Here is a 22,536-nt window from a genome sequence, read left to right on the forward strand (position 1 = left end):
ACTCATGCGCGATAAATAACCAAGGAACACTCAACACTGTCAATGCAAAAATGGGAATTGCTTGGTTTATTCCGTAATCTTCAAATTTAAAAAGAAAGTATTTCGTATTTTGCCTTAAATAGATGTTGTAAACTACAGAATACTCATACTATTTGGTAGCGCTGGAGTTTGGGGCCCTTGAGCAACAGAGGAAGGCTTTTTCTCCTTTCGGCAACAAGCAAATGAAATATTTTGTGTCTGTACAGTAGATGCGCCATCTTGGCCCTAATGGCTTGGCCAGTGGTTCTCAAATGGTGTATTGAAGGCACTTGAGCAGGCGTATGCTAGCTTCAAATGCTGCCCCCTATTGGATCTTTATAGTATTGATCCTTTTTTCATTTGGAGGCCACCCTTAGAAATATTTCTAGTTTAATTGATCGGGCCGGCACAGAACCCCTAAAACAGGGGCGTCAAACTCATTTGAACTCGGGGGCCACACGATAGAACAAAGATTCTGTCGGGGGCCGGACTAGTAGATTCAAGTGAAAAAGAGATAAAGAAATAAGAGAAAGAGGGAGGGAAAAGGAAAGAGGGCAGGACAAAGAAAAAGAGAGAGAGGGAGAAACAAAACAGATAAAAATTCGTGAGAGAGGGGAAAAAGAAAGGGAGAGGAAAAAAGAAATCCAAAGAGATATAGAAAGACAGAAGGAGAGAAACGAGAAAAGAAAGCTCTCTGTCTCTCTCACCACTTTTTTTCTCATATTTTTGTAGTAGTATTATTCTATTATAGCATCAGTGTTGATTTTTGGAAGTATTTCTATAGGAGTATTATTTCCGTCGTAGTATTTCTGTGTTACTTTAGTAGTACTTTGTTGTATTTCTATGGTATTTTTTTTCCCAAATTGAATGCAAAACAACACGTTAGGCACCTGTTTGAAACACTGAATTGGGTATTTTTGAAGTATTTCTTTAATAATAATAATAATAATAATTTCCTTTGTATTGTCATTCTTTGTAACAATGTACACAGAACGAAATGTCGATACACCTGACCCGTTGTAGCGAGCCAATGCAGCCGCAGCCAACAGAGGGCGCCGCCATTTTACCAATTAGGTATGACTCGGCCGAGGCGCGAACCAGCGACCTCCCAGTCTCAAAGCGGGCACATTACCATCTAGGCTATTTAGAGGTATTCATGAAGTATTTCCATAGGAGCATTCTTGTAGTATCAGTTCAGTTTCATTGTTTTTATTTCTCCAGTAGTATTTTGTAGTATTCCCAAAGTAATATTGTAGTATCTCCATAGCAGATTTTGTAGTATATCTGTAGTATTTTTGTAATATTACTGTACTTGAATTTTTGTCGTGATATTGTTGTAGTAGTATTATTGTAATAGTATATTGTATTATCAGTGTAGTATTTTTTTGGAAGTATTTCTACGAGTGTTTTGTATTATTTCTGTCGTAGTATTTCTGTATTACTTTAGTCATTCTTAGTTGTATATCTATGGTATTTTTTTTCCAAATTGAATGCAAAACAACACGTTAGGCCCCTGTTTTGAAACACTAAATTTGGTATTTTTGAAGTATTTTTTTATTCATGAAGTATTTCCATAGGAGTATTCTTGTAGTATTAGTTTTATTGTTTTTTTTTTCCAGTAGTATTTTGTAGTATTCCCAAAGTAATATTGTAGTATCTATGTAGAATTATTTCCATAGCAGATCTGTAGTATTTTTGTAATATTACAGTACTTGAATTTTTGTTGTGATATTGTTGTAGTAGTATTATTGTAATAGTATATTGTATTATCAGTGTAGTATTTTTGGGGAAGTATTTCTACGAGTGTTTTGTATTATTTCTGTCGTAGTATTTCTGTATTACTTTAGTAGTACTTTGTAGTATTCCCAAAGTAATATTGTAGTATCTATATGGAAGTATTTCCATAGCAGATTTTGTAGTATATCTGTAGTATTTTTGTAATATTACTGTACTTGAATTTTTGTTGTGATATTGTTGTAGTAGTATTTCAATAGTATATTGTATTATCAGTGTAGTATTTTTTTGGAAGTATTTCTACGGGTGTTTTGTATTATTTCTGTCGTAGTATTTCTGTATTACTTTAGTAGTACTTTGTAGTATTCTCAAAGTAATATTGTAGTATCTATGTAGAAGTATTTCCATAGCAGATTTTGTAGTATATCTGTAGTATTTTTGTAATATTACTGTACTTGAATTTTTGTTGTGATTATGTTGTAGTAGTATTATTGTAATAGTATATTGTATTATCAGTGTAGTATTTTTTTGGAAGTATTTCTACGAGTGTTTTGTATTATTTCTGTTGTAGTATTTCTGTATTACTTTAGTAGTACTTTGTAGTATTTCTGTCGTATTTTTTTTCTTTGCAAAATGAATGCAAAAACGACACGTTAGGTCGAGTATTTTTGTAGTAGACACAAAGGGACACCGGGGACAAAGTCGGCACCCAAAAACATTTTTTATTAGTAGTACTATGTTTGCTATTATATACATTGTCATTCTAATTTGACCATTTTCGATGAGCGGGTTGGGGGGCTGTTATGTGGTCCCCCGCGTCTGCGCTAGAGGGCCGAGTGTTAGGACCGGGGCCTCACAGATGACATAGGAAAAGGCATCGGGTTTCATCTCATTGACACGCTTTCTACTCGCGACGCCGCCAGCTTGTAGGCGCATGTGATTGGTCAATCCTTCAGGGTTTGTCAAGTGCTTGCCATCATTGAATGCTAGAAATTTAATTTTTGCTTTTCAAGGGTTGATAGGTGCTTGAAATTTGGTTGAAGTGCTTGTAAATGCTTGAAAATGTTGCTTAACAAGTCTGCTTGAAAACAACTCGGCTTTGCTTTGCCATTGGATTTCTTCTTCCCTCGAGATGAACGGCAGCCGGCATTAGTTTGTACGGCATTGTGCTTTGAAAAGGGTTCGTACGCCCTTTTCATGGCCAAACTCAAGCACTTTTTCATCACTTTCAAGGCAAATTCAATTTTTGGGTTGACTTTGATAACTAAAGTCGCTATCTTGCTGCTCTTGCTTGAGCTGTTCCTATCTACGATCTTTTTGTGTCAATGGGCTGCTCTAAACTGACATGAATTCTGCCGTTCTGCCGCAACAATTGGCTACGTCACGCTTGTTTACAAAGACGGGAAGGGCTCTATAGGTGTTGGGAAATAATGAAGTTTAATTAGGAGGACAAAATTAGAGAAAGTAGAAGGGAAAATGAGCCAAATTAGGACTCTTTTTAATGACATTGATTGCTCCGTAGCAGAGTGCATTCAATCTTTCCATCTTAGACTGCAAATCTTTGGTTTTTTAATTTTACTTATTTTAATTTCTATTTTTTGCATGTTTTTCCAGAGGATCCGTGTCTAAACTGGTTTAAATAGAATTATAGTTGATTGTTTTGTATTTAATTATTCATAGCATTGAAGAGTTCATATTTTTCTTTTTTATTTTAATATTTTTGTTTTACATTTTGCGTTGTTGTTCGAAAGCTAAAACTGTTTTGTAAATATTATAGTTTATATTTTATGTTTTTTTTCAGAGATCCCCTTCAAAAAAATAGGAAATTAGGAACTACTAAATCATTAGGTGCATAGTGTTTTATTATTATTGATAATATATCATGAAAACAACAATAAATGCGAGGAGCTGTTTGGGAGCCGGAAGAGCCGGTTTTCTAAATAGAGCTGTCTTCCTGGGTGCGACCATAACATTCTCACATCGAGTTCTAAAAATGTTCTTCATTTTTTATCTCCAGTCTCCCGAAGTCCAAGATCAAGAGCCTTCAGCTGCAGCGAGGCTTTTAACTAAGACAAGAAAGTTTGATCACATGACCCCGATTTGAGCTAACCTGCATTGGCTCCCTGTTAGCTTAAGATGTGATTTCAAGGTTTTGTTGGTAGTATACCAAATCATGCATGGACTTGCTCCCTCATATCTTTCAGGTTTAACGTCCCAACTATGTTCCGGTCCGGAGCCTTCGCTCTGAAAACACTGGTCTGCTAGTTATCCCAAGAGCCAAGAAGAAATCTGCAGGTTCGAGAGCGTTCTCCATTCGGGCTCCGGACTTGATCTGCATTTATATTTATATAGCGCTTTACAATGTGCTCCACATTTCCCAATAGCGGCCTTGCAGCCATGTAAGGCGCTAACCTGCTTATTGGGGGTATTAGGGGTCAGTGTCTTACCCAAGGACACTTAGACACGTAACACGGACGAGCCGGGATTCGAACTGGGATCCCTTGATCCCAAGACGAGCGCTCTACCTCCTGAGCTACTGCTGGCTTCTATTCTATAGCATATGATTAACCTATATTTTATGTTGACAATATCTGTGTATTATTTGCCCTCATGTAGGTTTTAGATCAGGGGATGGTGTCATAATAGTATGGTTTGCAATCATCTGTGGTCTGTGCAGCCCTTCGAGACTCTTTGTGATTAACAAATAAATAAATAAATATGACTATTGCGTGGTCTATCGAGTCAGACTGCCAAGAAACATGGCAATGGCAACAATTTCAAGCACTTCAACCAAAATCCAAGCATTTTCCAGACCTCAAAAACACCTCATTAAATTATGAGTATTTCGAGCACCCGTACAAACACCGTTCATAGCTGCATGTGGATAACTTGGATGTTTTGGGGTAGGCCAGGAACGGATGAATGGGTTTTCATATATACCTTATGGGGAAGATGCGTTCAAGATACGAGAAATTCTCAAGATGAGCTCGACCCGGGAACACCTGAATCTGGTAGGTAGAGGGGCCACTTTACCTTATTTACAAGATGGTCGGTTTTTAGTCTGGACTACTTCAAGCAGCCGATCGCAGCGTCGCTCGTATTTACAGTCGAAATTCTGTACAAACTGGGTTCCGGCTGGCCTTCACTCGCCGACGGCCGGATCTTCATTGGAGCATATCCACGAAGGCGTCAAACTCGTCGATGTTCTTCTCGTAGACGGCCAGCTTTTCGGGTAGCGAGTCCTGCAGAGAAAACTCCTGATGAGGCGCGAATTCCACTTGGAGCGGCGGTCATTCTGTTGTGCAATGTGGATAATAACGAATGACTAGACAATTCCCGCGGCAATTGTGAGAGTTGTGATGGATCTGGGAGATGATGGTAGAGAACCGGAAATGATCTGCATTTCTATAGCGCTTTTCAAGTCAATGACTTCCCAAAGCGCTTTACAATGTGCTCCACATTTCCCAATAGCGGCCTTGCAGCCATGTAAGACGCTAACCTGCTTATTGGAGGTATTAGGGGTTCAGTGTCTTACCCAAGGACACTTCGACACGTAACACGGACGAGGCGGGATTCGAACTGGGATCCCTTGATCCCAAGACGAGCGCTCTACCTCCCGCCGCCCCCAGTGTTGTGTTGAGTTGTTAGCATTTAAATGTCAGCATAAAGTTATTAACTCAGAGAGATGTATTTGTATTTTTAACTTGGTTCTGTACTGGCAAGTTCATTTCAGATGGGCCCATAATCGTTACCAACAACGATATGCCTTGTGGAGGTCTAAAATTCACATTCATGGTAATAACATAGTAATAACACTTTGAAAACATGAGTCCTTAGCATGTTAGCATTAGCATCATTTTTTTAGCAAGGATCAGTTAGCATTAAGCCGTTAGCATCACTATTTAGCATGTAACTATTAGCATAACTCATTAACATGTATCATTAGCATAATTTGTAAACATGAAATCGTTAGTATGTACCCATTAGCATAATTTATTAGCATGAAGCAGTTAGCATTTAGCCATGCTGCGCCAGCCCAACTCAACGCCGACAGTTTTTACAGCGAGTTTGCGCTAATATTTGGGCAAGGTTAAAAAAAATAGATGATACCACAAGATTATCAGCCATGGACTGTGAACTGATGTGAAGAGAGAGGCTGGCCAGTTGCGGAGGGTTCTGGAACTCCCTGTAAAAGGTGCCTAAATCCATTGGCAACAGGTCATCTTTAGAGAAAGCTGGCCGCTAGAAAAAAATAAAAATAGTAAAAATCCATGAGCCATGCGGTTTCTCCAAAAGAGTCAACATGGCAACGTACAAAGTCAACCATGATGAAGTCGTCCTGCTGCCCCGAATCCTCTGAACCTTGAGAATGGAGGCTGGCCTGCATAGGGGACGTCTGCGAAGGAGAATCTGGAGGATTGATCTGATAGGAACAAATGTGTTAGGGTTTGACATACCTCCTACCAACAGAAAGCCCCAACCGGGGTTTGAACTGGGCACAGAAGTGTCCAATCAGAAACATCATCATCCTTAGTATCATTGAACAGTTACTACGAGATTAAAGTTGCATTCCAGTTGGCAAAAAATTTAAAGTATAACGAGAGAATAAATATATATAATGTGTTCACCCGTCGTAAAAAGTATTTATATCTGAAAATCTTCCATTGTTACACAAAGTTATGGAAATAAGGTCAAGTGTAAATAAGTAAACAGGACAATGTAAAAGCTTTAATAGAACAGAATGAAATCAAGTGAAGAACTTCTCATCTCATTAGCTGCACCGCTTATCCTCAGTAGGGTCGCGGGGATGCTGGAGCCTATCCCAGCAATCATCGGGCAGTGGGCAGGGGACACCCTGAACTGGTTGCCAGCCAATCGCAGGGCACACGGGGACAGACAACTCGCTCGCTCATTCACGCCTAGGGACAATTTGGACCGGCCAATCCACCTGAAATGCATGTCTTTGGAATGTGGGAGGAAACCGGAGTGCCCGGAGGAAACCCACGCAAGCACGGGGAGAACATACAAACTCCGCACAGTAAGTCCCGTAGCTGGATTTGAACCCACACAGGAGGTTCCCAAGACCTTAAAACTGTGCCGCACACGCGCTAACCACTGCGCCGCCGTGCTGCCCCAAGTGAAGAACTTATTCTTTTACAATAAATCACTTATTCTGCACAACTGTTTTAGAATTAAGTCAAGACCACCTAAAGTAAAACTGTTCCTAACTGAAATATTACCACACAACTTTACCCAATAATACAGAGCCTTTCAAAAGGACATTTTGAACGTAACACGTTGTTATATCATTGTGTCATGGTCACTTCTGTAAAGTAGGCTTAAACGTATTTGCTCGAGGTGTGTATTTCTAATTAGTTTGATGTTCCCTTTGGCGTCTCCTAGTCTTCCTGTCTTTGTTTAATGGTTTTGGTATTTTTCCAGGGGGGGGTGATCTTTTCTCTGTCTCAACATACCACTACTTTTCCACTCTTGTGACTTCAATAAAACACAGAGGCAGAAGGGGGGAGTTTGACTCGCAAGCCGAGAGCGAGTTAATTGACCTCCTTCTCTAACTAAGTTGTAAAAAAAACTAAACAAGTCTCTTGCCTGGTGTATTTTCTAGCGTCAGCCAACTTTTATAGCTCTCCCACACGTCAGTGGTCTTTTTTTAGACCCCACAACTTCCACCACTACTGTTTTTTTTGCTCCATGTATTTTCCAGTTCCAGTTTTGGTCTTTGTTTCTAGTTTTAACATTTTCTTGTTTTGTAAACCCGTGTTTGGTTTTTGCCACTTAGTAACTCGGTTAGTTATTGAATGCAATCCCTCTTTTTGAACAATTCTACCTAATAGGTTGGTCGTTTTGGTTGTAAAATTTCTCAGAATTCACTGTGTGAATATAACTTGTTTTTATATTCCAAAATATAAAAACAATCTTTCACACGCACACACACATGATGTAACGTTTCAATAATCAGTCTAATTGCATCTCTTGTACGTTTATCAATCTTATATTCTTTTATTGTGAAATGCTCATGTGTGCTGTTTCATTATAATAAATCACGCCGACGCTGTGGGCGGGGTCTCTTTCCCTCCTTCTTCAACATCATGGGGGACGTGAGTGAAATCTGCTCTTGGGTATGATTAGACTTTAACAATATATATGTATTTTATTTGTGTAAATATGGCCACGAAATAGTCGTAATAATGATTGACTTTAACACTACCTCCAGTTCCCACCTCCCCCACATGGGTCCATAATCCCCCTACAATTTACGAAGGTATACAATTCTTCTGGCGAGATTTTGCCAATTGCAACCCCAATAGGCAGAGGCACTAACCATTGGATCATTGTCCTCAGATTCCAGGGCTCTGGGAGCAAACAAAGCGAACGGCAGGTCCATTGACGTTGGCTGAAATCAGAACAGGGAAAGCTTCACTGAGACAAAAAAAATACAATCGGGAAAGGTTATGAGATGGGGGCCTATTTCCAAGCTAATTACGATTTACAAACATATTCAACAGCGACCTTGGTCTGGACCGTGGTAATAGTGTTAGACATTAAACCGGTCTAAAGAAAAAGTTGTGGACTGCGCTTGGGGGTTCAAATGGGAGCAAAACGGCTGTACTTTCTTCAGTGTTCCTACAGCTTAAGGTGAGTTCAATTAAAGACTTTTTAATGCTTTTTGCAATCAAATTTAAGACCAAAAAAACAAATGAAACCAACAATAGAAAATAAAACCACCAAATGAATTAGAGGTCATCTTAAACAAATGTTTATTTTTTTTTTTTGTTTGACACCACATTTTGGTCCAGTTGAAAACTTTCCATCTGAAAAACATGGCAAGCCTGCACAAAATGACTCCATTTTGTGCAGGCTTGGGGAGTAACGGAATACATGGAACGGCAAAAATGATGTTGGCAAGCTGTTTGGATTTATTTTCATTTTGTTTCTGTGGCATTTGATGTTCGTTTTGCCGGAGATCAAAGAGATCAAAGCCAGGAGAGAAAGCTTACCACGTGTTGTGAGTCATAATTTAATTCATATTCAGTTTCTTTTGTCTTTCATTAGCATATTTGGTATTGGAATAATCCAAAAGTCATTGAAAGTAATCCAGTTAAGGTAACCCTACCCAACCCTGCTCAAAGAGTATGATACAAGCAGGCTCAAGGCAAGACTGGTGTCAACACTGTCCATGCGACATACACATTTTTTCTACCGCAAAATTCCGAAAAAGATACTGGTTGTAGTCCTCTCTACCTGTGTGTGGGGTTTGTTGACAAAAGCTCCAGCTTTCCTGGTGAACGTGTGAAGACACTCCACCGGGTCACAAGGCGAAGCGCTCCTCCTTCCTTCTGCGCTGAGGGACAAAATGTCGTTGTCTCCGCTGAGAAAAGACACAAAAGTCGAAGTCGACCGGCTGCCTGGATGCCAGAATATGTGTGAATCGGCTCGGGAAACGACTACCGTAAATTCCGGACTATAAGCTGCTAGTTTTTTCCCAAACGTTCAACCCTGCGGCTTATTTGGTGATGCGGCCAATTTATGTCATTTTTCTAACGGCCGCCAGCGGCGCTCGAGTACAAAAGGTAAGATTTAGACCGGTGGAATATATGCGCCGAAGAAGACTGCAACCTCTTGGCTTGTGCATAAATTAAATTAGCGTAGACATATCCTCATCATGCAAATTGCAAAAAGAAAGGCACATGACGTAGCTTTCAAGCTAAAAGCAAACGAGCAGTCCGATAAAGAAGGAAACAGAGCTACTGCACGTAAACTTCACTTTGCGAGCGTGTTGCTAGCGTGTTTTTGAATAAGGGAGCGCGGGACGACGTTTATATGACAAAGTCTCTTTCCCATACTGGGGAAGACGACTTTGATGGCTTCAGTTCTAAGGAGGAAGATGAGGACGGTTTACCGTGATTTTTACAAGTACGGTATGTTTTCTTTTACCAGACCCGTTTATTGTGTTGTGAGCGTGTTGCTACCATTAACTGCCCTGTCACAGGCACTGTTTGGGATGAAAGTTATAATATTATAATTAAAGCTTTGAAAACTCTCTCGGTGTACCGTCTTTCTTTGTAAATATGTGTAACCAATGTATAATATGTATTTGCACCTGTATATGTTTGTAATGTATTTACTTGAGACACTTATTCTGATATGTTTTGCAAATTAAAAAAAGAGGGGCGGCGCAAACGCGGGCTGACGGGAAGTGGGGTAAAGGTGAGTGAGACCTGTTGTCGCGGCGGACAATAGTGGATATATATTTTTCCCACCCTTACCTTTGGAAATATAGACTTTTTTTTCCTTGGATTAGTTTCAACGGGTACCCGGACTCTGCAGGTCTGCATCAAACCTTAAGTCCCGGTATCATTTTCTGTTCAGTTTGCCGGCTGTGGTCTTTGGACTGTGTACTTAATATTCAGTTACAATCGCGGGACTCAAAGCCAGGTTTGGGCTAATTTTGTGATTGTTACATGTTTTAATGTGGGCGCATGCGGCTTATATACAGGTGCAGCTTGTGTAAGGACAAAATCGGTTTTCCTCTTAAAATGTGGTGGGTGCGGCTTATAACCGGGTGCGCTCTATAATTTACGGTACCTGCTGCTCGGTGTGTTGGCCATGTTGTCCAGTGTTAGATGTGCATCGGTGCCGTGCTGGAGCTGCGCTGTGCACGATACATCTTCGTCTTCTTTGCCAGGATGCAATTTCTAAAAATCATTTGGACGTGAATGAGTGTCTGAAACTCATGCCAAAAAGTTACGGGACACCAGAGCAGACAAGTCTGAAAAGTTGCCTGCCCCATTTTACACAACTTGAAACACAATAAGACGACTCATTGCAAAAAAAACCATTGTGCAAAGTATTAAGGATTGATAATCAGAATATATAACAGAACAACACTTTAAAATGAAGTCTATTATAAATCTACATTTAACATTCATTGCATGTATATGGCATCGCTGTTTTCCATCTGCCATCAGTTTTGCAATTTGCATACTCGGCAGCCAATCAGAAGCCTGCATCGAATAACTTCGTCCTTCCGGACTTTCCCGAGCGTTATAAAGTCGTGCATTTGCATATCATCTTCCAAAGTAGACAGAGAACACAAGAAAAATGGAGAAGTGGTTAGGAATCAAGCCAAAACCTCAGCCCCAGAAGAAAGATCCAAAAGAAGCTAACAAAATTCATGACGCTACAAAACGTAAACGCACATTAAAAGCATTGTGGCCCATTTTTCACAACTTGAAACACACTAAGACGACTAATCGCAGTATTAAGGATTGATAATCAGTATATATAACAGAACAACACTTTAAAATTAAGTTTATTCTAAATATACTTATAACATTCATGTGACATGGCTGTTTTCCATCTGCCATCAGTATGTACCTGTATTGACTCTTCATTCGTGCAATGTTTGCGTTGCGTCGTCTGCTACAAGCCACGTGAACTCTTTCCACCATGCATTTCATCTACGTTTAAGTTTTGTAGCGTCATACATTTTGTTAGCTTCTTTTGAATCTTTCTTCTGGGGCTGAGATTTTGGCGTGATTCCTAACCACGTATCCATTTTTTTGTGTTCTCTGTGCGTCTACTTTGGAAAACGATATGCAAATGCACGACCTTATAAGGCTCGGGAGCGTCCGGAAGCACAAAGTAATTCGATGCAGGCTTCTGATTGGCTGCCGAGTATGCAAATTACCAAACGAACCGAAATTGAGATTCCGAAATTTCCAAACTGAACAAAGATTTCCAGATTGGAATAAAGCAAACGTTTGAATTGAAAAAAAAAATCTTTTTTTTTCTTTTCTTTGAAAAAGTTGTCGGCAACCCGGGCAAACATCGTTGTGTAAGTTGTACGCCCGACGTAAAAGATGCACGCCCCGGGCGTCCAGGCAGACGTTATTTCAGACACTGGCCCTTGTAATCTATTGACTCATAAATACACTAGTTATGAAAGGCAACGGCACAGCAAACAAATCACACTCACATATTATGGTAAATGAGACTAGAGTTTGATCCAAAAAGTAAAATAAAAGCTGCTCGTCATCTAGTTAGACGAGCAATAAATATTGTTTTTACGATGCTGTGCCCTTTAAAGGTATCGTATCGGCCAGGAAACGGACCGAATCACCAGTACGATAAATCTACTAGATGCCTAGATAGATGTCTAGATGGATAAAGATATATAGACAGATAGATAGATGTCTAGATAGATAGATAGATAGATAGATAGACAGATGTCTAGATAGATAGATAGACAGATGTCTAGATAGATAGATAGATGTCTAGATAGATAGATAGATATCTAAATGGATAGATGTCTAGATAGGTAGATAGAAGTCTAGATAGATAGATACAGTGGAACCTCGGTTTTCGAACGCCTCTCAGTTCGAACAAATCGGTGTTCGACTAAAAATTTTGAGAAATTCTTGCTTCGCTGTTCGGTCAAAAATTCGGAGTTCGAACGCCGGTAATGCGTGAGTGCGTACGCTAGAGTGCGATGCTGAGCGGCGTACGGGTGTAGATTGCCCCCACCCCTCGTGACCAACGAGCGCACTTGCCTCTTTTTGCTTTCGCTTTTAATATCGGTGAACGGAGTGTTTTAGCCCCCTAACTATGCCTCCGAAGAAGGTCGGTGCAAGCAGGACAGGTGAAAAAAGAAAAGTTGTTCGTACAACTATTGCCTTTAAGAAAGACATAATAGCTAAATATGAAAGAGGTGTGCGAGTTTCCGATCTTGCTAGGGAATACAGCATGCGCCTTCTGCTGACCACCATCTTTTTTTAGCGTAATCTTTCGTACGGAAGATTACGATAACGCGAACGTACGATTAGCCGGGGTTAGCTCTATGATTACGTTGAACATTTAGGTAAACATTCAGGGTGTTGGAACTGAGCCCAAAATTCAGGGTGTTAGAACGGAGCCCCCCTTCCAATGAAGCGCTAGCCACTTGTGGTGCTAAATGACTTGTAAACGACCTGATTTTTTTTTTTTTTTAAACGTTCATGTTAGCGTAATCTTTCGTATGGAAGATTCCGATAACGCGAACGTACGATTAGCCTGGGTTTGCTTCATGTTTACGTTAAACATTCATGGTAAACATTCAGGGTGTTGGAACGGATTAAAACAATTTACATTATTTTTAATGGGAAAAACTATTTCGGTGATTGAACAAATCGGTTCTCGAACAGGGTTCTGGAACGGATTATGGTCGAGAACCGAGGTTCCACTGTACTTTATTCATCCCTGTAGGGAAATTCAGTAATTTTTTTAAATGTAATATGCCACTATATTAAAATAGCTTTTTTGGTTTCAATCTACAGTGAACATTTACCTTATTTAAACATTGCATCCCGTATTCAATAGTTTTACCTGGTTCGGATTGGCAGCATTGTAGCAAATCTCAGTCGGTCCTGCAACACCAGTAGGCTGATAGGATAGCCTGGAGGCATACAGCTGCAAATGCACACAACAGCGGGATCAATCAAATTCAATGTTGGTTGATTAAGCTTTAGGGTAATGTCAGTTCTAACCAACCGAGATTGGAAAGAGACAATTGACAGCTAAAGCGTAAAGCAGACTGCGAAAGGCAAAACGCACGCCGGTACGGACTCACAGTAGTGACAAGACCTGGAACCAGAGGAAACTGCGGATTGTCCAGAAGAAGGGCCTTAGACAGTTTAGAAGGAGAGGGACTAAGCGTGCAGATGCACTGTCCAGCAACAGTCAGGAAGGAGACAAGAGAGTGTGAAACAGAAAACAAGCAAGTCAAGAGTGAGTCCAGAGCAAAGCTTTAGTGAGATACATTAAATCAGAAGAATAATTGTGGTGCTTCACTTCAAAAAGAATTTTGACTTCCAGTCATACTTATGAATGAGAGGGGGATATGGACCCTATTAGGGCTCAGGCTTCCCCCAGGATTTTCATGTTTGTTGTTTGGCCAAATTAACAATAAATCCTTGAAACAAACGCACTGTCTAGCGATTACACTATGGCACTCCGAAGACCTTATTCCAAAATATTCTTCCGCAGATAAGTAGAAAAGATAGGAAGTGTGCTTAGAGAACTTGAAAGCGTGCATTTGTACCTGAGAGGGCGGCGATGTGGAGAAAGAAGTCGTGCAAACCTCCTGTGAATCCTGAAACCCTGCAAATGTTTCTCTATCCTCATCATCTGGTGCTCTAGGGGCAGAAAGGGAATACAATCATTGTTGTCTTTTGCATTTTACACTTCATATGTGAGACAGGACCATCTTTTTCTTGTGGTAGTGTGGTCAAATACATGCTTTGGGTGGATAAAGGGTTCGCAATCAAAATATATCGACCAATATATTGCAGATGGGAGCCGCATTGGGTTAAAAAATTTGGCCAAGGGGCCCGTCCTGGAGACCGCTCCGATTTTTTTCAATTATGAATAAAAATACAAGCACATGAAATTTCTTTCATCAAATTTGTTTCGGAACGTTTAACATTCAAGCAGAATAATATGTCCCTGTTTCAAGCAATTTATTCGATATTTAGTTTATTTTAATATTACTGTAGTTGAATTCTTTTTAATATTTTTGTAGTATTGTTGGTTCGCCGTTATACTGGCTGCTTACTGCATGTTTTCAGTCAGACAGGCTCCCGTTATTCCACCGATCGGCCCTGGTAAGCCCTCTTTAGCAGCTGGCTATCCTGCCCTGTTCTGGCTGGGTTAGCCCTTGTGAGATCTCTGTGTGTTATTTTTGCCAGTTCGCCCACTTTTGCTGCGCGTCATATGTTGTACTATTGCTGCACCCACCTACAACACAACGCCTAGGCATTCTCCACAAAAACAACCAAAACTTGGCTTCAAACACTCTTGACCTATTGGACTAATTAACACATAAAGCATTATGGTGACTGGCTTGCTAGGATGCTGGTGTGCCTCACATGACGTCACAGCTCAGGAAATCAAAGACGAGACAGGCTTCAAATTCATTATCTTGGAAAATACTGATAACACACACACACACACACACATGTGTATATATTATATGTATGTGTATATATATATATATATATATATATATATATATATATATATATATGTCTAGATGGACAGACGTCGAGATAGACAGACGTCTAGATAGACAGACGTCTAGATAGACAGACGTCTAGATAGGCACATGTCTTGCTATCTAGACTTCTAGATGGATGAACGTCTAGATGTCTAGAGAGACGTCTAAATGTCTAGATAGACGTCTAGATGTCTAGATAGATAGACATCTAGATTTCTAGACAGACGTCTAGATGTCTAAACAGACGTCTAGATAGACACCTAGATAGACGTCTAGATGTCTAGATAGATAGACGTCTAGATAGACGTCTAGATGGATAGATGTCTAGATGTCTGGATAGATAGACATCTAGATGTCTGGTTAGATAGACATCTAGATGTCTAGACAGACGTCTAGATAGACATCTAGATAGATAGACGTCAAGATGTCTAGATAGAAAGACGTCAAGATGTCTAGATAGATGTTTAGATGTCTACATAGATAGATGCCTAGATGTCTACATAGAGAGATGTCTAGATGTCTAGATAGATGTCTAGATGTCTAGATAGATAGATGTCTAGACACGTGTCTAGACACGTGTCTAGATACATGTCTAGACACATGTCTAGATAGATGTCTAGATGTCTAGATAGATGTCTAGATAGATGTTGAGATGGATAGATAATGCAAAAACATGTACTATTTTCTCACATTTTTTATGTTTAAGAATTTGGGTATCCCTTTAACAATTTGTAAGACCAGAGACATATTTTCTCATGTGTATTTTAAAATGGGATCATGAGCAAATCAAAAAAGTGAGCTACAAGGGTACCTGTAGTTACAAGGGTGACCCATATGTGCAGGTAGCTGGTTGCCACAGGTATGGTCCACAAAGTGGTCCACAATGATTCCCATGATGGGTGCCGACCGTTCAAACTGTCTGCAAACCCAACATAATATTGTTGTTCACAAAGAGGTAAAACATTCTAGTGTTATTCTGTAAAAGCAGATTTAGTATGAGGCAAATGTTAATACCTGCAGGCCATTAAAGCCAGGTTGGTGCGATAGGCGCAGGAAAGCGTGACCGTGCCGACAGGAGTTCCCACCACGCCGATTCGCACAGTTTGGAAACCTTCAAAATTGAGGAACAACTTTAATGAGCAAGAATTGAGGTTTGTCCAGACTAGAGGTCGACCGTTTATCGGGCGGGACGATTATCGGCACTGATATTTAGGAATTTGAAGCATATCCATATCTTCATTTATATTTATTCGAAAGGCCGAACGTTCAGGTGGAGACTGCTATATTAACTTTTATCATAACATTAGTGTGTGTTTGTGATTGAGAGAGAGCATAAAAAGCACGCTAAAGTGGAAGGCTGAGTGATTAGCTGTTATCATAACATTAGTTCGTCAATCTGGCTCTAAGAGAGTGCCCACTTTTCAATCCGCGAGCTTCGCTGATTTTTTTTTTTAAGTTATTTTAAGTCATGTTGATTGCATTGGCATTTTTATTTACTAACTGTAAAAAATCTAGTACAAGTTGCTGCTACACTTACTTTTATTTCCTACTCCGTTTTTGTTTGAGTGAAAGATAAGTCATGTTAGTAGTGATGAAATTCACATTTTCTTTACTGTAAAAGGTTTCAGAGAGCTATTAATTTGAATCTATAACAAATATTCTTCGTTTCTTTTTTCATGACGCCAATTCTTACGTTTTAACAGTAAATGAATATCAAATATCGGTTTCCGCCCTTTTTGAACACTAAAAATCGGTATCGTTTAGGCCACATGTTTCAAACTCAACGGTCCGCGGGCCACATCCGGCCCGGCGTACAATTATATCCGGCCCGTGAAATCCTTTTATATACATCTACTATAATGATCCGGGTCTATGAAACGCTGATTACTTCCAAACTATACTCGGATGCTAAAAACCACAATGGCCGAGAGAATTATGGTAACTGACATTGCCTGTAAACCCGTGTGTCTTATTGGTGGAGCTTTTGTGGCCGTAATTAAAGAATTTAATGTAAAACGGCACTACGAGACAAAACTTCAGAGTAAGCTGAAAAACTTGAATCCAGAGAAAAGATACAGAAAGTTGAAAGGTTAAAGAAGAATATGAAGATGTTTTTCACTAAAGCAAATTCCCAAAGTGAAAGGCACAAATTTTATTTATATTTCCATTTTTTCAGGACAGGAGATATTTTTATGGAGAGCAATGATTTTTAATTCATTTAATGTTTAAGTTTGTTTATTCTGGAATAATATTCCTGACTTTTTTTAAATTCATATTTTTTTTAAAAAAAGGGAAGTTTTAGTGTATTCAATAAATATTTATCCTGTTCAGCCCGCGACCAAAGGTGTGGTTTGAGTTCTGGCTTTCTGTATAATTGAGTTTGACACCCCTGGTTAGGCCCTGAAAAATCGGTCGATCCTTAGTCGAGACCACAGTATGGAATACGCAGTCTTAGACCTGCTGTGTAAATCATTACCACAAATAAAAAACAACCTGAAATAGCTACCTTCTCCTAATCCTCTCATCTGAACTTCTCCAAAATAGACTCTAGACGGGAAACATAGGTGACAAGCATGAGAAAGGGGGAAAGCTGTGTGAAAAGTGACAGGGAAGCAATGTAACTCACCTGTATAATATGACATAGTCATGTCCTTGTTTTCTGGACAGTTTATAGGCTGGTGTTACTCTGGTGACGGCGAGCAGAGATTTCAGAAGGACGGACAGACGGTCGTAGACGGTATACGACACTTTTATGTCCTTGTCACACCTGAAAAGTAAAAAACATATTTACCCATCATGATTTCGCATTTTAGGGGCAGCATGGCGGCACAGTGGTTAGCGCATGTGCGGCACAGTTCTGAGGTCATGAGATCGAACCTCCTGTGCGGAGTTTGCATGTTCTCCCCGTGCTTGCGTGGGTTATCAGGTGAATTGGCCGATCCAAATTGTCCCTTGGTGTGACTATTTTCAATCATATTTGATGTGTTTTTCAGAGATCCCCAGCAAAACATGAAATTACTAAATAATTTGCTGCATATTATTCTATTATTATTGATAATTAATCAATAAAAAAAAAAAATCTGATGAGCTGATTATCTAAACTCACTTCTACTCCATAGCATATGAATAACCTACTCTTCTCGTCGGCTGAAAAATAGTCTGTGTAATATAGTGTAATAATCTGTGAAGCCCTTTGAGACTCTTCGTGATTTAGGGCTATACAAATAAAAATGACTTGACTTGACTTGACTAAATAGAGCAGCCAGTAGGTGGCGGTGATGCTTCACATGACAACACCATAATGAAGAGCTGCCACCAGAGCAGGCGAGTCGACGTCATTTTGATGCACTTTTTTCTTCATTTCTCGCTTGGTCTATAGTTGGACCAACAAGAAACATGGCAATGGCAACAATTTCAAGCACCTACAATTCAAGCATTTTCCTGACCTAGAAAGCACATTAAAATGTAAGCATTTCAAGCACCTGTTTTTACTGAGTTCTACATAATTAGGCAATTTGCCTTTGAGCTCAAATGCTTTGTTTATGTTAACATGTTTAAGATTGTTTTGAAATACACAAGTATAAAATCACTTACTTTTCATTCATTTCCAGGCACCAAGTCTCCAACTCCATGGAGTCCCCCTGGGTGAAAACAGAGTGAACTAATTGACCATGAGATCATTTTTAGCTACATTTGTGTTTCATTCTTATTCATAATTTCCACAATACCGATTCACTGTCCACAACAGGCGCCCAAACAGAAACATGGGGGGATTATTTTTAATGTTTGTTTTTTGATTACCCAACTCTTGCATTAGAAGAATGCATACAGGAGGACTGTGTAACATATTTTGGTTTCCAAATTTGTACATATGACTGTGTACAATAAATGAGATATGTTGGTGGTTTAATCATCGGATTTTCATGGGCATAGGGCGCACCGTGTCAAAAGAAGCAGTCTCCGTTACTGGTTCTATTTCTGTATCGAATATTACACAGAGCGCAACGCACGATAGAGTTGCCGCGGTTGCCTTACAATAACACAGACACGCATACAAGTGTGTCTATTTAGAAATACAACAGAAACAAAACTGAGTTTGGTTTTGGATTATTTAAGTATTGTTTACAAAGCAACACACACGGATAAAAGATTGTTGGAGTTTGTTTTACAGCTTCCTCCACTTGCGACCCATCGATTCATCTTCAATTCTTTCGCGGCTGCTCATTTTCCATGTTTTTCCCCGAATCATAGGAATCAACACACCATGGCGGACGAAAACACGGAAAGTATTTAACGGGGGGAAAGTGAGGTTTTGGATTTTGGAAATATTTGGGGGGAATACTCTTCCGGCAGCACTGGTATCATCCCTGACTTCAGATGCTGGAAAACTGATCGTATAACGAGGAAAATATTAGTCAGGGGTAAATTTGGGATTGCCGAAACATTCGTAAGATGGGTCAATCGTAAGAAGATGTACCACTGTGGTATTCAAAAGGTCCTTTTGTTTTTCGTTACCGAGAACTTAACCAACCACTTTCGCATTCGCTTAAAAGGATGTGATGCAACCACAACAGGGGAGTCGCACTCATTGCTATCTGCAGCGACACAACTTGACTTGGAGGGAAACAACAGTACTATTTGCAATTTGATGCTTAAGTTCCCAGTGGTCAACAGGGACGCTCATGTCCCAAGTATAAATGGATCTTCAGAGTGGCAGTATTTTACGTGTTAAATGAAACACAAACTTTTTAAAATCCAATTACCGAAACAAAACAACCAACTGCCTAATCTAATGGCATGGATGTGGGGGAGCAAAACATAACACCTACTTACTCGGCCATTACAAGACAAGATCAACTGTGGCAGAACTACCAGAGATGGTGCAAAAATTGGATGTTCCATTGGACCCAATTATCCCCGAAAAAGTCAAATAGAGGAGCCAACAAGCAACTCTTAAAATAAGCACCGGGCAGCGGAACCAGTATTGTGGAAAAGTAACACTATATTTTCAAATAAGAATTATGCAAAATGTGTATTTTTTGTTGTAGTAGAGAATCACTAACTGTTTAATAGAAAATGCACTGTATAAATGAAGGGTTTACCTCTGAAGTTTTCAATGAGATCTCCACGCACATAGAGTGTCCGACGCCTGGTAGTTGACCAGCCAAAACTTTCTTGGCTTCATGGGTCACTTCTGGGATGTCTTTAATTGCCACATTAAACTGCAAAATGAACACGTCTGATTAAATTACACTCACACTCAAAATGAAAACAATCAAAACAACAACGCAGTTCAGCTTGACAATAGGAATGATCATTTAGACACATTTTTTGTTTTCAAACTAAAAAGAAATGCTCTAATCCTTTCCAAAAGATATAATAGGCCGATTCTATCCAAGAAGATATTGTTTTACAGAGGCCTCTGCGCCATAGCTCCTAAAAATATTTGCTTGTATCCTAAAGGAGTTATATCAATTCTTGTGGTGGAGCATGTGCCTTTTTTGGTCTTTTCTCAATACAACTTTCGCATATGTCTTCCTTTCCTTCTTTTGTTACCTAGAGACTTGTTTCCATGTTTTTTCATGCCATCCACACATCCTTAAGAGTTACTGTCATCAACAATAAAAAACATTTTAGATACCCAGTCAGAGCCAGTGGGGGATGAAGACGAACGAGTACATATCTTCTCACCAAGGCGAGCCTGGACTATCACTTGGACAGTCTACATATGGATCAACAATTCATAGAAAATGTTACTGAACATAAACAAAAACAGATCCATTACTTTTTTTCCTATTGGTGAGACAATGTGATCCTGATATACCTCACCTTTAGGGCAAAAAACTTAATGAACTTATCCAAGTCTTTTTTATCCTGGGGATTCAGATCGCTGTCCATGTTGTGGGGACCCTGCAATCGAGACGAAATGTAGACGCTGTTTAAAAAGCACAAGTGACATCAACTGATGTATATTGCAATGCTGTAATAGTGGTCAGTTTCAAAACACGAAGAAGAGATTTTTGCCTACACTACATATGAGAGAATCTATCTATCTATCCATCTACCCTGGTTATATCCCTCGAGAGGGTTGATCAACAGCAAGACAAACACATACACAAAAACAAAGAAAATAAAAAGGGAAACTGTAGCAAAAAACACACACAAACATTTTTTGCACCGTGGCCAACCCAAATGTGCAAACACCCTAACAAGTTAAGCACCTCGGCACCCAAGTTGGTCATGCTTTTGTCCCTCCAGATGAAACAGGACACAAGAAAGCGGCCATGTCACTCGGGTCAGGGTGACACAACACACTCTTCTGTTCAACAGCAAGGCCCGACAGCTTTCGCTGGTTTACCCCTGCCGCATCATACGAGCGTCCAAACATCCCACTATCCTTTTACAACACCTCCCCACTCATTCCTATCACCAACAAGAGCTCTAGCTTCCACTACATTTAGACCTATTTCCTGCAGTGCACTCATAACACCATCCACGTCAATCACGGCCTTCCTCTTGGTCTCCTTCCATTGACTTCTGCTCTGTAGATCCTCTTCAACATTCGCTCCTCATCCATCCTCTCCATGTGTCCAAACCAACCGAGTACTCTCATATCCACACGCTTGTTCAGTTCCACGGCGACTCCAGTTGTGTCTCTCACAATTTCATTTCTCAATCTATCCAATCTTGTAACATACTCCTCAAACACTTCATCTCAAAAACATTTCATTTCCTTCTCAAATCTGCGTTCAGGCTCCAAGTCTCTGCACCATACAACACAGTCGGCACAATCAGACTCTCATACAGTCCCCTCTTAACATCCATGCTCATCACTCTCCTCAGAGCACCCAAAACCTTGCTTCCTTGATTGACTCTGTGCAATACCTCACACTCCATTCCAACAACTGCAGCCACATCACAACCCAAGTACCTAAAGCTTTCAACTTCTTCCAGCATCTGTCCATGCAACCTGTCCATGTAACCTTATTTCCACACTTCATACCCTTACTCTTCCCAACATTCACACAACTTACGCCTATCACACTCTTTCAAATTCCATTACCAACCTTCTCAATGTTTCCTCAGAAATGTACTCTTGAACATATCGCACGGGATTAGAAGCCTAATTTTTACCTCTATTTAGAACCCCTGCGGATATAACACTTCCGATATTACATACATTGCGCATATTTGACATAGTCAACGTAAAATCAACAAAAATATGATAGCAGAAACGTTTAAGGTTAAGCTAGTCCTGCTTTTGCGTCGCTATTCATATTTCAATGTTTATGATCTAAGGCTTTGAAGTCACATATTATATAAAGCGTAGAGCTAAGCAAGAAAACAAAATGTTATTTGGTTGTCAATATCTAGAACTGATGAATCATTGGTAAAAAGCTAATGCTAGGCTGGACAACAAGCTAGCCATATGTCGCGTACTTTAACCCTGTCACAAAAAAGGTGAACTTACATGAGCTTTTCCTTTACAAAACAGACTTTAGTGAGACACAATATAGTTCAATAACCAGGCTCAATAATTTAAATGTCCCGAATCACCAATATGGCATATTCCGATGTAAACAACGTAAACACTGACTGTACATTGGATGTTTATCTCTTCATGTCGACGTGTTTAGATATCAACGATTTCTCAACAGCACTTTCGCGAATTGATGCACGCAGGGCATAAAAGAGAAATATTTTTTGAAAAATAATAACACGTAAAGTATTCA

The 22,536-nt window shown here is 39.7% G+C and overlaps 1 protein-coding gene across 3 annotated transcripts; it reads right to left on the bottom strand.

The window, feature by feature from the left end:
- Positions 1–3,050: 3,050 nt before the first annotated feature.
- Positions 3,051–22,434, bottom strand: atg13 (ATG13 autophagy related 13 homolog (S. cerevisiae)). 3 transcript variants are annotated; one of them, XM_088330403.1, is made up of 18 exons: positions 22,275–22,434; positions 20,633–20,713; positions 20,445–20,525; positions 19,906–20,025; positions 18,398–18,444; positions 17,430–17,570; positions 17,310–17,350; positions 15,818–15,914; positions 15,615–15,722; positions 13,850–13,943; positions 13,379–13,474; positions 13,135–13,218; positions 10,357–10,466; positions 9,013–9,139; positions 8,093–8,164; positions 6,068–6,175; positions 5,863–5,994; positions 3,051–4,994 (listed from the first exon to the last, which is right to left on the bottom strand). In XM_088330403.1, exons 2-18 carry the CDS (start codon positions 20,699–20,701, stop codon positions 4,917–4,919), a joined length of 1,605 nt encoding a protein of 534 aa, XP_088186529.1. In that variant the 5' UTR covers positions 20,702–20,713; positions 22,275–22,434; the 3' UTR covers positions 3,051–4,916. The 3 variants fall into 3 exon arrangements, with proteins under 3 accessions (XP_088186529.1, XP_088186531.1, XP_088186532.1); XM_088330405.1 differs by lacking the exon at positions 22,275–22,434 and adding an exon at positions 21,871–22,033; XM_088330406.1 differs by lacking the exon at positions 13,379–13,474.
- Positions 22,435–22,536: the final 102 nt, after the last annotated feature.

Source organism: Urocampus carinirostris, chromosome 3 (genome assembly GCF_059441175.1).
Source record: "Urocampus carinirostris isolate Australia breed hairy pipefish chromosome 3, RoL_Ucar_1.0, whole genome shotgun sequence".
In the NCBI taxonomy this organism is placed as follows: Eukaryota; Metazoa; Chordata; class Actinopteri; order Syngnathiformes; family Syngnathidae; genus Urocampus; species Urocampus carinirostris.